At 37.3% G+C, this 16,176-nt stretch overlaps 1 protein-coding gene across 14 annotated transcripts in view; it reads left to right on the top strand.

The window, feature by feature from the left end:
* The window catches only part of LOC134804502 (regulating synaptic membrane exocytosis protein 2), a 55,152-nt gene that overhangs the window by 3,330 nt on the left and 35,646 nt on the right, over positions 1-16,176 (top strand). For 10 of the 14 annotated variants that reach the window (XM_063777564.1, XM_063777563.1, XM_063777562.1 and 7 more), the window contains exons 2-10: positions 4,294-4,498; positions 4,662-5,130; positions 7,057-7,592; positions 8,326-8,542; positions 8,655-8,819; positions 13,365-13,516; positions 14,142-14,387; positions 14,580-14,717; positions 15,734-15,892. In XM_063777564.1, the coding sequence (XP_063633634.1) occupies positions 4,294-4,498; positions 4,662-5,130; positions 7,057-7,592; positions 8,326-8,542; positions 8,655-8,819; positions 13,365-13,516; positions 14,142-14,387; positions 14,580-14,717; positions 15,734-15,892 (2,287 nt within the window). Of the gene's footprint in view, positions 1-4,293; positions 4,499-4,661; positions 5,131-5,870; positions 5,954-7,056; positions 7,593-8,325; positions 8,543-8,654; positions 8,820-13,364; positions 13,517-14,141; positions 14,388-14,579; positions 14,718-15,733; positions 15,893-16,176 lie in introns of all 14 variants that reach the window. The other 4 variants (XM_063777565.1, XM_063777566.1, XM_063777554.1 and 1 more) reach the window with 2 other exon arrangements.

The raw sequence follows: 16,176 nt of genomic DNA, 5'->3' as shown, positions 1-16,176 counted from the left end.
GCATTTTTTTCCTGTAAGAGTCGCAGGTTAAACCTAACCTAACCTACTTTTCTACTAGCATTTCTTTTCTATAAGGGTCGCAGTTCAAACCTAACCCACTTTTCTAGTAGCATTTCGTCTCTGCGAGGGTCGCAGTTCAAACCTAACCTAACCCACTTTTCTAGTAGCATTTTGTGTCTGTAAGGGTCGCAGTTCAAACCTAATCCAACCCACTTTTCTAGTAGCATTTCGTTTCTGTAAGAGTCGCAGTTCAAACCTAACCTAACCTACTTTTCTAGTAACATTTCATTTCTGTAAGGGTCGCAGTGCTAACCTAACCCACTTTTAACTGATAGCAGTTCAAACCTAACCTAACCTACTTACTACATGCATTTCAACAACATTACTACTAGAAAAGTAGTTTAGGTAAACCTAACCTACTATGCGGTGCGGGGTATGGGGGTTGAGCGGGAGGGGCTAGTAATTATGGCATCATTTTACTTTATTTGGTAATATGTATACATTTTTTGATAATCATAGTGGTTTATTTAGGTGAAAATATCGCATGAATTTGGTCTTCAAGATTTGGTGATCATTAATGATTTTTGGTGATCATTCAATATATTTGGTATTTGAATACAATTTGAAGTGCAGTCGTAATTAAAACGGTGGTACGTTTGTAATTTTAGGCCTTATTTTTATGGTGTTCAGTAAATTTTTTTGGTAAGCATGTTTTTTTTATTTAGGGTACCAAAGTATTTTTTGGTGATCATTATATTTGTAGCCAAAAAAAAAATTATAAGTTTTCGTTTGTAAACTTCGGAGATAAGGGGCGGGGAATGGAATATTTTTTCACATTTTCCTTCATAAATATTTTTTTTACTATGACAAAAATAATTGTTCCGGAATGTTCAATTTGAGCTCTTTCATATGATATCCCACTTGACCTAGTATTTAGACTTTGAAATTTTCCCCCTTTTAATATTTATCATTTTCCATACTTTATAAAAATTAAATTAAAAAATAATACTGTCGAATCTTTCGATGTGTTTGGGTCACAGACAAAACATCCTCCAGACTTAGCATAGTCGCGCTACCCCCTACGCATACGGTAATTTTACTCCATGTTCGAGTCGAAAGTGTCTTTGTGTGACGTCCGTGAACTCGTTCGTCGTTTGAACGGACCAATCACGGCACAGGACTTCGCTCACCTCGTCCCGCGCACCCCCGCATTTTTGGCATCATCGGTTGCATGAAATAATTGCTCTAAACTCGGTCTAGAGGATTCCTAGTCTATGGTTTGGGTTAGCGTTTCCCATGACTATACCAATAAAAATCGATAGCCTAAGTACTTAGTTCTCGAGATATTTAGCGATGTCACAGACGGGCAGACCATAAGGGTTCGTTTAGTTTTGTACCTACAGACACACCTTATAAAACAAGGTCCTCCGCCGCGTCTGAACGGATTTTTATTTCACCTATCAATAGAGTGATTCTTGAGGAAGGTTTAGGTGTATAATTTCACCTATCAATAGAGTGATTCTTGAGGAAGGTTTAGGTGTATAATTTCACCTATCAATAGAGTGATTCTTGAGGAAGGTTTAGGTGTATAATTTCACCTATCAATAGAGTGATTCTTGAGGAAGGTTTAGGTGTATAATTTGTTAAGGTTTGGTGTAACCCGTTTCGCTAGTATACATATAATAACATATACCTAATGTACAACTGCAAACACTTTATGTGACAACTACATACTCCATATAAAATGATCTATCATAGTAATTTCAAATAACATTTTAAGGGGTTAATTTATTCAATTTATAAAGTTGAAATTACAGAAGAGTTATCTAAACTGCTGTTCGGAGATTTTTTTTTTTCATTTTTTGTTATTTAATCTTAAATTATTTTAAACTAAAGCTTATTTTTCTCTTCATTTATATATAATCTAGCTGTAATAGGTAGCCTTATTAAAAAGTTGGTCCAGTCCATACCGTTGTCTACTTATATTAACCGATTTTCAAAATTTACATCTAAAAAATATAGGTAGAGTTAGACCTAGAAAAGTCTGCAGCGATTTTGATAGCCCGTCATAATTTGATAGAAGTTTGACGTTTGAAATAACCCTTGCACTGCGTGGGCTATCAAAATCGCTGCAGACTTTTCTTGGTATAACTATAACTATGGACTGGCCCAACTTTTTAATAAGGCAACCTATTACAGTTACATTACATACATATATGTAAAATAAGCTTAACCCTTAAATGCATGATTTTTTCTTTTTGCCCGAAATTAATATATGTATCACATAATTGTTTGCCGATGTTAGGAAAAATAGTAAAGAAAAATATAACTTCGATTTTCACTGCGAAATTAGTGTTAGAAGTTGAATGGGATAAATCATATTTATGTAAATATGTAATTTTCAGTAATAGATATATGAATTTTTTTACTACCATTAGAAAGGTACACTATTTGTGATATACCTATGATAAAGTTTTTAAATATAAAATAATTACAAACCCCGAAAACACCGTTCAAAATCACATACTAAAAAATATCAACTTCTGGATTTTTCCAAGCTTTCCGACTTTTCGTCTTAAAACGAATGTAATTTTTATAAATTAAAAATATTGCGTAAATTTAACCCTTAAATCATCACCCTTCTACTTGACGTTTGGTATAAAGGTGCGTTCAAGAACGTAAGCCTTTTTTTTTTTAATCTGTGAGCTGTCTAATGCTTTGTAGACATTTGGCAACACTATGCATTTAAGGGTTAAATTTGAAATAATTTATAATTAAATAAAAAAAAAGCAGAAAAAAAATGCTGTCCCAACGGCAATTTAACTCTTCTGGCTGTACCTAATTTCAAAATTTAATTTTTGATGAATTTTTGTGAAAGAATCGTCACCCCAGGTCCAATCTATGCTATATTTCTTCCTGTTCTTACTCGTATCAACTATAGTTCGTTTTTTTTAGCATTACAAATAAGGTAAACAATCTTGATGTGTCTTTTAATTGAAAAACACATTTTTAAAATAAATTAGGGCAAATATGTAACTATTATGAATCTAATACGATCATTTATATTCTTCTGCTTTCATAAGTAATAGTTACTGATTTTTAAAAAGCGTTTTCAGTTAAAAGACATGTCTAGATCGCTTACCTTCTTTCAAGTTCTTTCTAATGCTAAAAAAAAACGAACTATAGGGTAAGTTATATATCGTTTTCGAATAATTTAGGGACGAGGAATTCATTTTTGAAATAATTATTATACCTTAACATACAAAAAAATGTTTTTTGTACAAAAAATGAAAATGTTATGTAATTTTTTGTGACAGTTTTGGCTGTTACAATCACAGTGTGGTGATTTGCACTAAATAAAAAATTGGATAATGTAGCCCATTTATTCTTCATTCTGGAAAAAAAACACTTTAAAATAGACATTGTATGGAAGAAAAATAAAAACAACAAATTTGTACCAAAAAGGGCAAAAACGTATGGAAAAATCATTATAAACATTATATTTATACTTTTAAAATGCCAAATTCAGTGCTTTTGTAAACATTTTTAGTTTTTGACTTTGGGCATACATGGTTCCATTTGTATGGAAATCGTCGCCGCTTATATAGTGCAAATCGCCACACTGTGATTGTAACAGTCAAAAATGTCACTAAAAAAAATTACATAACTTTTTCATTTTTTGTACAAAAAACATTTTTTTTGTATGGAAAGGTATAATAATTATTTCAAAAATGAATTCCTCGTCAGGTCAATGAACAGGATGAAATATAGCATAGATTGGACCTGGGGAGCCGATCCTTTCACCCCTTCCCTTTTGGGGGGTATGCACGGTACGATCACGTGGCTACCGGGCCAAATCAGCTTTGTTTGACCCAAGGAACAATCGTGCCAAGCGGCATCGCCTGAAACTAAAGTGCATAGTGCATACTCAATGCGCTCATTAACTCTACTATCTTGAGAAATGTTATCGTGAACATTAACTGTATCGACTAGTAGAATAAAATAACGAGTGGTTATTTTTTGGATTTTTTAGTCGGTTCGATTCCCGGGCGAGACAAGCGAACTATTTGAATGCAGTCTTTTTAAAAATAAAAGAATGTTTCCTTTAAGTAAAATGAGCTAATTTAAGGTTTTAAGGCACTTTCCCTTCAGGGCCCAATTTTCCGTACTGTATAAACGGAAATCTATTTTTAAACCTGTATTTTTTCGTGTAGTCGATCAATAGTACACAATTCCGGCGCTATTATCAACACCAAAATCTAAACATAACTTATGAATTCACTTCGATGACAGGCGTAAACAAGATGAAGTGGCCGTGCTGGAGCAGACCATACGCACGAGGAACGAAATGCAACGCGCGGCGGGTGTTGAGCTGGCCGCTACGTGCCACATCTGCCTCAAGACCAAGTTCGCGGACGGAGTGGGCCACTCGTGCCATTACTGCCGCGTCAGATGTTGCGCCCGTTGTGGCGGAAAAGTTACCTTACGCTCTAACAAGGTACGTCATATAAGTAGCTAATGTGCTTCCTTACGGTGAACATAGTTAATTCATGACGTAATTAGTCCTGTAAACAAATGATGACTATAAATATGGAAACAGGAATAAATACCGAACGTCATTTGAAAATATCTATCACTTAGTGGACTTCTTGCTTTGACAGGTAATTTGGGTATGTATATTATGTCGCAAAAAACAAGAACTGCTATCTAAAACCGGACAATGGATACACAAAAGCGCCGGACAAGATGCCATGTTGTGGCGCATGGAATCGGACCTACACGGGCTAATATCGCCCGCTGATTCCACCATTGACAAGAGACCAAAACTGGAAAGAGCCCACAGCGCCGCGGAGAAAGAGAACCTGCCGCTTCAGCGCTCGGGAAGTGCATTGAGGCGCCAGTACAGCCAGCAGGAGCCGCGTTGCTACGGTGAGCTGGAGGGGCTGGCGCGCACGCACCCGCACCTGGTGCATCCGCGCCAGAAGGCGGCGTACGGCGTAGAGGAGCCGCCCTCGGCCTCGCAGCTCGCGCCGCACTCCCTCGCGCACCCGCTGCCGCCGCGCTCTTCCTCCTCCGACGACGAGGCCCCGGAGTGCATCTCTGACGAGAACGACGAGTATCGCGATCGTGGTGAGTCATCGCGTTCGATAAGCCATTGTTTCACCCACCACCCGATCCCGCCCGTCTCACCACTGATCCCGACAACCTGAGCTAATTTTATTTATATATCACCCCACATACCTACAACACAACACTACATGCTATCGATACGATACCAGTTCTGACCACCATTCGGTACACTAACCGGCCCACAATACTGTCTGACATAAATGCGTGTGCACATAAACTGATCCGTCATTTCATTACGCAATGATAAAGTTAAGGTGTTCCGTGCGAGGTATTCAAATAATTATTTTTAAGTATTAGCAGTGGTAGCTTCAGGTAATTATTTTTAAGGCTAATTATAATTTGATATATTTTTACAGAAACGGCTAGTGTAGAGCACCTAAACTTATCTACGTACACGTGTATCCATTGTTATCATCATGACTGTCCTTTTAGTCCTTATTGTAAACTCATTGTCTCATGTCGGTATCATGGCGGCATCACCCCGAGTTTGAAGTTCGCCAACTTTACCCAGTAGGTACACTAGGTTTCTTTTCAGAATTAGTCAGGTGCAGAACGAAGTGTAAATTTGGCACACACGCATGCATGATGTGTGTACCGCGCTTAAATCATTATGATAGTAAATGCGTGCCGTGGCTGAGAGCGCGCGCGCCCGTACGCGCCCGGAGCAGCACCGCGGTCGCGGTCGCGGTCGCGGCCGCTCTATCCCAATCGCGCCTTACCTTGCATCCCACTGTTCGCAGGTAATAGAGATAGGAGCGGCTCCGAGAGCTCCACGAGTCAACGACGGGTGATGTTAAACGAGAAAATGAATACGTTCTTTTCGGTGAGGACGTTTTTGGGAAGATATGCGTTGTATTATATTGCTGGCTCTTAGATGTCTCCGTATTCGTATTTGTTCTTAAGCGCAACATCTTGATTACTTCCTCCTCTGACCAATCAACTGTGATGGTTGTTAAACTCTGTAAACCCTATCCTATAATTCAAGAAAAACTGTCACTTCGTTTGATTATACCTAAACGTGCTTATGATAAGTTGTAACAAACAGTCGTTTGTTAAAAATACCCGCTTTCTAATTTACCTAAAGAAAGAGTACTTCTTAATTCAGTGCTCACATAAATGATAAGTTCCTTCATAAGCATGGTTGGGCCCGTTTCATTCTTCTGTTTCTTTTTATTTGAACCAAAAATAAATGTTCACGAGTAACAACACAATTACATATACGTACCTACAAAATCCAAATAATAAAATAGTGCCTTGTACAACAACATTAAGCTTATACTGCAGAAAACTTAATACATATTTTAATAGACTGTTCTTAGTCATACTCTTAAATTATTACCGGTAATTGTTTTTAATGATTAGTATAATTTGCAATTCAAATCCCACTTAGTAATTATAAAAAAATCTAATAAATTCTTGTTATTATAATAATAATTATAATACTTAGTAGTTAAAATATGTCTTTATACGTCACGTCGTACATCCTTTGAGTTTGCCTTTGTTCAGATACTTACAGTATACAATCATTGTCATCCAATTTATGGTTCAAATAAAATCGCATGCTTGAGCGAAAAGAAGTGTAATATACATTTGACTACAGACTTGCGTTAGATTGTGTGAACGTGTGTTTTATTTTTGATTGTTGTTTTATTGTATGATCTGGTAAACACACATTCTTTCCGCTTGTGCGTGATCACCGCTTTCAATTGATTTCTTTTTCGGCAGAGGACTGCACTCATTACAAAGTTTGAATCCCAATCGATGGGTTGATCATGCGCTTAGTCAGGTCGTGAATTACTATTGAAAAGTCACATCGCAGTTATAACAACGGTTCCGGGCGCGTACGGGCGCGCAGTTCTACTCGTTATTCGGACGCAAGTTAGTAACTTAATTGTACCTTTGCTATTTATACGATGTTATCCTTAGGACAACTAGAGGCGTGCGCGACGCTACGGCACCCACATCTGCGCAGCGCCAGCGTAGTAGCCAACAATTATTACAATTTGACTAATCATGCTGCAAGCACATACGAAGCGGAGGCGCGCGGTATGTTCGATTTGCGACCTGCGCCCGCCGGTGGACGCAGCTTCGACTCCGTCACGGACTGCCGCTGGCGCGCACGCGACGACGGCGAGGGCGCCTACCTGCGTCCGCTCGCGCTCGGCGAGGGCCCGCGCCCAGACCGAGCTGTTTATAAGAGTGCCTATCTGTGGGAAGACTCCTCTGACAACCGACGCTTTACCGAGAGGAGAAAAAAAACAGTCCGCTTCGACGGACACGAGGGCGCTGCGACATTCCCGAGGGGCGGTCGCGACGCGTCTGGCGCACCCCACGACTGGGCCTCGCTGCGCTGGGAGTCTGAGCGCCAGACCAGCCAGGACTCCGCTACTAAAGACTCGGGCATCGATACCTCTAGCACCTTCACCTCCAGCGAAGACTCGAACAGGGGCGACTGCCCTAAGGTACTTTGTGAATCCATATTGATTCATTTCCCATAGCCGCTTCACATTTTGTTTAACAACAGTGCCGTTCGCGCCTGATTCAGTCCACCCAGAGTTTGCAACATTATGTTGCTTTTTTATGATTTACCCGTAAGGTACAATTTAGTTAAATAGCGTCTAGCGTCGTTGTAAAATAGTAACCTTGATTTTGCCTTCTTCGCTCAAATCATTTAAGTCATGCTATGGATAGAAAGGTTGTTATATATGTATTAGTCACCTGTGATATAGTTAATACTTTTTGGATACGATAACTAAATGGCAGTAGGGTATATTCTTGTGAGCGCAAGATTCGTGAGTGATTGTTTTTCGTTTATGTTTGGCTGTAGCACGGTTGCATTGCCACGCATGCACGTTACAAATTAAATGTGCACCTAGATGTTATACACTGCACGTGCCCACTCATTGTGTTGCTAATTTATTCATTTTATTATTATTAGTTTCTGCTCTAAGCCCGCCCGCTCGCGAGACTAAATATCGGGCTTATTTCAAGTTAAAACTTACTAAACAATTTAAATATATTATTTCTATTTCTGAATAAAATGTATGTTCTTTGCGTGTAACTTCAGAGTTCTTTTGTGAGCACGGCTCTAGTAGTTCAATGTCTATTAATATAAAATATATCAACAATAAAAATGAATATTACCTCGTGATTAGAGGGTTTTATTATAATGCCTTTGTGCATTACCTATGGCAGTTCCCGCTGAGCTGGCAGGTGTCGACCGATGGTTCGCGCATGGTCGGACACATGGTGTTACGCAAGAGTGTCGTGGAAGGCAGCGGGCACTCCTCCGCCGCCATCTTGGGCCTTAAGGTCGTAGGGGGCAAGCTGCTGTCCGATGGCACACGCGGCGCCATCGTCGAGAAAGTCAAGAAGGGCTCCATCGCCGACTTGGAGGGCCAACTGAGGACAGGTAGATAAAAATTGCATCATGCTTGTGAATTTTTTATCATGGGCCATATTGCATCCCTGCATAAAAAGGTCATATGAAACAATACGTATACTTACCTGGACTCGATCACCAGGCGACGAGGTGCTGCAATGGAACGGAGTGCCGCTGCAGAACCGCAGCGCGGAGGAAGTGGCGGCGGTGGTGGCGGATAGCAAGCACGACTCACACGTGGAGCTGCTCGTGGCGCGCCCGCTGCCCGCCGCGCGCCCCCCAGCCCCTCAGTGGAGGACACACAAAGGTACTGCAACTTTTACATATATTCTTAAAAATGTATCTTGGGTTGATACAGGCAGCATCAATAGTAGTGAATTTTACAACTAGAAATATATCTGCTCATCCCTTTTTGTAAAGCTATTAGAGAAGCTATTAGATACTTTCGACCAATATATGTCTATGCTTTCGACGCTTAGTTTCATCCGTTACTATTGATGGTGACTGTACAATGACTTCACTGGTACCTAAAGCCTATTTAATTGCTACATTCCGCCTTGCATTAAATAAGGATTCGCTGTTTATTTTTGTATATATTACCTAATAGTGAAAAAAAATGCTCTAGTTTGATTCAACTCGAAGAACCATTGGGTCATGCATTGTCCAATACTTGAAACATCATGAAATTTTCGCGCATTTTTGGGTTTTTATATGTTTTCCGAACAAAGCTCGGTTTCCCAGATATTATCAGTAATAATTATAATTATGATGTACCTAAGAAAAAACATAATCCAGACCTGGTAACCAGAACCGACTTTAAATATTTTATTAAGCATGGTACTAAGCCTCTAAAACAGGTTTAAGCCTCTAAAAAGACAAGAGGGTTGTTGACAAATGTTGAATTGTATAACTAAATTTAGTTAAATAGATAGAAAATGAGCAATCTATCACAATAAATTGGAAACTTAAAAAATATATGGGAATAATAAAAAAATGACAAGACCTCAAAGTTTAAAAAAATATTTTTTTTCAACTTCCAAATAGGAAAAAAATAATAGATTGGATTCCTTACATTTTATTTGAAAAAATATTGTATAACAACAATATACATAAACGCAATATTTCATCGATAAAATCGCAATTTCCTTGTTTTCCATACATCAAAACGGCCTCAAAAGTTACATGGTGATGTCACGATGTATTTATTGCCATTTTGTTAGAAGCGTTTCGTTAGTAGGTAATGTGTGGGTGCCAGACTTTGACCATCATTTGTGACTTTTGTAATGCTTTATGACAATGGGTCCCATACAGACATTTGATCCTCAAAACAAACCTGATCGATTGATACCATTCATTAAAAAATTCCAAATACCGTATAGTCTGTTCGAGATCCTGAAAACGGTGAAAAATAGAGATACTACTCCTAAAAATACGTGTGATACCTCATTAGATTCGTCATGATGTTTAGAAAATAGTATTCGGAGCGTGTATTAGCACACCGAAAATATCAAAAGTTATAAACAAAAAAAGGGGGAAAAAAGTAGATATTTTTTATTTCCCCAATATCTCAAAAACAATTAATATTTAAGAAACCAAAATTAATATTATAAAAGAGGAGGATATTTCCAATCAAACATTCCATACTTGCAGAACTGTATCTCCATTATTTATGCTTTTTATTCAACGCTGAACACAGCCCTCCGCGCCTCATTTTCGGGAAAAGCGCGCGGCGTGAAAAAGCGATTACGTAACATTAAATATAATTTTAAAGGTATTAAATATTCATTCATAAATGAAAAAAATATATCGTGTATTTAAAACATGTCAACAAATGTAATACTTGTAGAAATTAATCTTAAAATTATTTTTTCAACAAGTTAGGCAATTGTTAATTAGCAAAATTTTCTGAAACTTCCTTCTTTATTGAAAACGATAAAAAATGTATAAATAACTATCATATAATTTTGTCGCTTTCTAGAGCCTTTCTCGTATACATGTTTAATAAGATCACGTTATAAAAGTTCTGAAAAAAATAATAGTTTGGTTATAATATTGTTTTATATTTTACAATTTTACCTTGATTTTTCGTTTTTCGTCAATTTCCTATGTTATTCTAAAACTTATTTTAAGCAAAGTATTAACTTTATGAAATCTTTTATAATGTGATCTTATTAAGCATGTATATGAGAAGAGTTCTAGATAGCGAGAAAATTTTACTATAGTTATTTATAATTTTTTTTTTTTGTTTTCAATAAAGAAGGAATATCGAGAAAATTTAGTTCATTAACAATTGCCTAACTTGTTGAAAAAATAACTTTAAGATAAATTTCTACAAGTATTACATGTGATGACATGTTTTAAATACACCACATTTTTTTTTTCAATTAATATTTAATACCTTTAAAATTATGTTTAATGTTACGTAATCGTTTTTCACGTCGCGCGCGATTCTCGAAAATGAGGCGCGGAGGGCTGTGTTCAGCGTTGAATAAAAAGTATAAATAATGGAGATACAGTTCTGCAAGTATGGAATGTTTGATTGGAAATATCGTCCTCTTTTATAATATTAATTTTGGTTTCTTAAATATGAATACTTTTTAAGATATTGGGGAAATAAAAAATAACTACTTTTCCCCCCCTTTTTTGTTTATAACTTTTGATATTTTTTGTGTGCTAATACACGCTTCGAATACATTTTTCTAGACATCATGACGAATCTAATGAGGTATCACACGTATTTTTAGGAGTAGTATCTTTATTTTTCACCGTTTTCGGGATCTCGAACAGACTGGTAAAACTGGGTGAAAAGACACGATTTTCAACTTCAAGGACGATTTTCGCCAATAATCCAAATGATAAAAGTAAAAATTTTGATATCATTTTTTGAGTCTTGGTTAGTTCTTCAATTTTGCATTTGTGAAATAAATTTTTACCTACCCAATTCAGAGAAAATCAAAGAAACTTAAAACGGGGTCGATAGACACAAGAAAGGGGTGAATAGAAATATTAAGTTTTAGTTGTTATAGGCATCAAATTTGGTCATTATTATGCTGATACTCTATTGGCAAATGGTATATATATCTGTTAAACAGCTATTTCACACAAAATTATTTTTTCGTGTCTTAACCCCCAAGGCGTGTCTTTACACCCCTTTGTTGTATCTAATCACCCCCTATGGCGTAACTATTCACCCCATATGCGTGTCCACTGACCCCTTTATCACGTAAAATAGCTTGTTATTAGTTTTTTGCAAAAAAAATGCTTCTTCATCGAGAAAATTTGTGATAATATTTCTTATTTAGGTACTACAGATACCATATTACCAGGTTAGCTAACTTTTACTTAGTTAATGTCAAAACATTTACCGCTAGAACAAAGTTCAGGCAGGCTTAATTTCTTACCTCGGCGAGACCTTATTTTAGAGTCAAAAAAATCTAACTTTTAGGCAGTTTGATTAAGTTCTTTTGGTATCAATTTAGAGAATAAACAGTCTACTATAATTATACGCATTCCAAAAAATCCAATATTAGAGAGACTTGAAAGAAAAAGTTCAAAATTTCTCTATTCACCCCGCGATTTCTGTTGACCCCGTTTTACGGTACCCTATTTCCTGAGTAAGGATGTCTCCAAATGCCTGCCGCCTTGTTACAAAACAATGCACTTTTTCAGATACATAGTTATGTGTAGTATCAAATGAAAGCTGATTAAATATTCTACATATACATACATTTTTATATTACCGCATTGTCAAAATAATAAAAGAGTACCCGGCGCACATATTCCCGCATTGCCAAAGTAATAAAAGAGTGCTCGGCACACATATTCCCGCATTGTCAAAATAATAAAAGATCCGAAAATTTCATGGTTTTTCAAGCGTATTTGACAATGACCCGGTGGGCTTTGAGGTCAGAAACTGGAATTTAACAAGAGCATTTTGTCATAGTAAATAAATATATCAGAGTGAATCATATAAAACAAAACCAACCGACCCTTATTTAATGCAAGTCACCACCCCTCATTCATAACGCTTGCAATAGTTTACTAGACTAATAATAATTATTATTCGGGCACCACTAATAATCATATAACCATTATAAGTAATTTATAACCCATAGTACTGTATCTATATTAGTCCTGCAAGGAAACATATTTCAAGATCAAAATATGTTTTTAACGTAATGAGTTCATAACAAACTCTTTCATTATGATTATTATGAAGCAACTAGAAGCAGTGATCGCGCTTGACGTGATAAAAACGTGAATTTTATAGATATCATATTTGTATACTATTGGCTATCAGTTCACTGGCAAATTAACTAATGTGTGCCATAGCCGCTAGGCTTGAAGTACCACTGTCACATACCTACACAGGCCATTACCTTAAAAAACTGATTTTTTTAACGCGAAGCATAAGAAAAAACCTACAAGCCCTTCTTGCGTGTAGTTGTGTACAGTTTGCAAAAACGCATAAACATAAGCAATATTTAAATATAATAACTTACTCTGAAATTATAAATCATTCTCCTTATCACCTCTTCAACTCAACGTCAACTGTAATGTGTGATTTTCGGTTATATTTATTTAGGCCTTAGAGTGTTTAAATTTTTTCTCTTGGAATTACTTATTTGTAAAAAATACACAAAACTCTTTTCGTTTTGGTATGCATTAATTTCATAAATGGAGTTACTATTCGAACACGTCACTTACATGCAATAGGGGCTTTAGTAAATATTTTTACCAATAAGTACTTACAGCGTTTTTTCATGGCCGAGGCAGAAGTGGTTACGAAGGGCAATATAGGGTCGGGCACGGGCTGCTTAATTAAGTTGGTTGTAGCGAGACTTTGTTCTAGCGAGATTGTTGTACCGTGCAGAAGTGTACACGGAGGTGATGGGCGGCTGCGAGAACCCCAGCGTGCTGGTGACATCGCCCGGCTCGCCCGACGTGCACGCGCGCCGCCGCCCACGCCACCACCACAGCGCGCACGTCGCCGGACGGATACAGGTATCCTTTTTAATACTTAATAATTAGCACATTATTGATGCAGATGCATGGTATACACTCGCAAAAGGTCGAATACGCCGTTTACTCATTTCACCAAAGTTTTTGTCTCAAGTAATGGTAATAGACATTATATCGGAGTAACCATTTGGTCATCATATTGTATACCTTCATTTTTTCTTTGATTAGGTACCTATACTGAAACGCAAGACAGAATTATAAATAAATAATGTTTTCGCGATTTTATGAACAATACAGTTTTGTAGATTTTGCCACCTTTTTAAACCTTTTTATAGGTAGTAAATATGAAAAACCTATTAAACGCAACGTACTAAATATGTTGGTTATCGAGCGGTTTGCTTGGTTGGATACTTACTCGTAGTAGGAGTAGTTTTGTTGTTATTTCATTTTATTAGCAATTGCCAAAATAACAACTACTATGTACCTAATCCCGAAAAATGGGTTTTATGTGACTATTTTCTTTTAGGATTTTGTAATAGTATTATTTTTATTAGTAAATTAAACTATTTTCGAATTAAAAAGCAACTTCAAGGATTATGAGGAAAGCATGTTTGAGAAAATCACGTGCAAATATCCCACGTTCAATTGAGTGTCTGTTTCCGTCCAGTTGAAAGTATACTTCGACATCAGCGCCCTGCAGCTGGTGTTAACAGTAGTGTCGGCCAGCGGGCTGTGCCCCCGGCCGGACGGCACTACGCGCTGCCCGTACGCGAAGATCTTCCTGTTGCCCGACAAGAGCGAGAAGAGCAAGCGACGGACTAAGACTCTGGCCAACACTCTGGAACCAAAGTGGAACCAGACCTTCGTGTACTGCGGCATACGTATCACCGATATAAAGAAACGGATATTGGAGGTATACGTTACTTACACTTCGTTTCTTTGATTTTGATTAACAAAAATAATCATATTCCGTATCTCGTGTCAGTGGGACCTTTTTCAACTGAAACTTATCTACACATCACAAATATGTCTTATATGTCACAGTAGTAGCTTTCTCTAACGCAAACGCCACCAAAAAGAAAATTATAAGAATACTTTTACGTAGGTAACAGTTTGGGATCTGAACCGTTATGGCCCAAACGATTTCCTGGGTGAAGCGCTCCTGGACCTGGACGCGGTCGTGATGAACAACGAGCCCTGCTGGTACCCTTTGAAGCCACATGAAGAAAACTCCAGTTTTAGCGTAAGTTTGCTAATAATATTGATTTATTTGGTATTAAGTTCAAACTAGCGTATCTGACTGCGTCAAACAAAAGTATCTAAATATCTTACAAAAAAGATGTATCTGTGTATATCTAGAACGGTTAGACCCTGGAATTTGATGGGAATGGAATTTTTGGTAATATTATATTTGGAGTATTCGAGGGTTGCAGATGATTTTAGTGCGTTATTTCATCTGTTACTATTGACGCTGTAGTCGAAACACGATAAAAATTAAAACACCATGACGGAAAGAAGTCCCTTTTCCGAAAAAACTGACAATTACCTACCTACAGTTTCCAAAATCATATGATGGATATTATTAGTTTGTAGGTACTTAGTGATTTTCCAGAATAACTACCCCTAATTAAATTAAATAATCATTTATTTCAGGCATAACCTATATATATGTTAGTAACATACATAATAAAAATTAATGTTAAAACGTACAATACTGAACTACTAGGTTTCGTATACAAAAAAAAAATTTTTGGACATGGTATTAATGTCGCATTGTAGGTATTTCAACGTATTTGACTGTAATTAGGTATGCAAACATATGTAAATACTTAGCAAACAGAGGCCGCATCACACCGCAGCGCAGCGATATACCTAATGCTACGAACGTGCTCAGCATTGCCGGTAGTGGCATCAGTTGGATCCCGTACAACTTATACATTGACATTTACAATTTAACTGTTGTAGCATAGTTGTTCATTTTACATGGAAACCTAAGAGTCGATACCTACTACTTATGTACTTGCATACTACCAAAAATACGGTCAAATCTAAAAAATACACCCAAACTCTTCATACAAAGTAAAAATGTTGTGTAGGTACGAGTATAAATATTTTTATTTTTAATTATCTAGGATTTTATTAGGAACTGTCACAAATAGAAATGAATTGTATACGATCGCAAAGTAAGCTTACCAAGTAATTTCATACTAACTAGTGTAAGGGAAAATATGATGTACTTAATAAAATGCGGTGATGCAGCGCTACCGTGAAGAGGAAGCTGATGGCGAGCACTTGTCGCCGCCGTCGACGTCGACGTCGCGGCTGTCGGACTCCGACACGCCGAGCGAGTGCGACCTGCGCCGCCACCACTCGCTCTCCAGCCTCGCCTCCAGCTCCAGCCCTCCGCCGCCCCACGAGGTTAGTCATCTCCACTTATCGCAGAAGCATCGCATCGAAATGAGGAGTCTTAAGCGATGCGAGGGTTCGACGGAACGAGTGTTAAATCAACTTTGCTCCCGAGTGAAACGTAACATTATTCACTACACCAATACGAGGAAAATACTAACTGTGAAATATTACAAATCAAATTAAAATAAACGTTATTATAATTTTTTTTAATCAAAATCAACACTCAAAATTTGCAACAGATTACTCTGCCACTCTTGTGGATAAAACGCAACTATCTCATCCGTTTTTGAAAT

Source organism: Cydia splendana, chromosome Z, assembly GCF_910591565.1.
Source record: "Cydia splendana chromosome Z, ilCydSple1.2, whole genome shotgun sequence".
Taxonomy (NCBI): domain Eukaryota; kingdom Metazoa; phylum Arthropoda; class Insecta; order Lepidoptera; family Tortricidae; genus Cydia; species Cydia splendana.
Note: the sequence above shows the minus strand (reverse complement) of the source record. Positions and strands in the feature narration are given on the sequence as shown.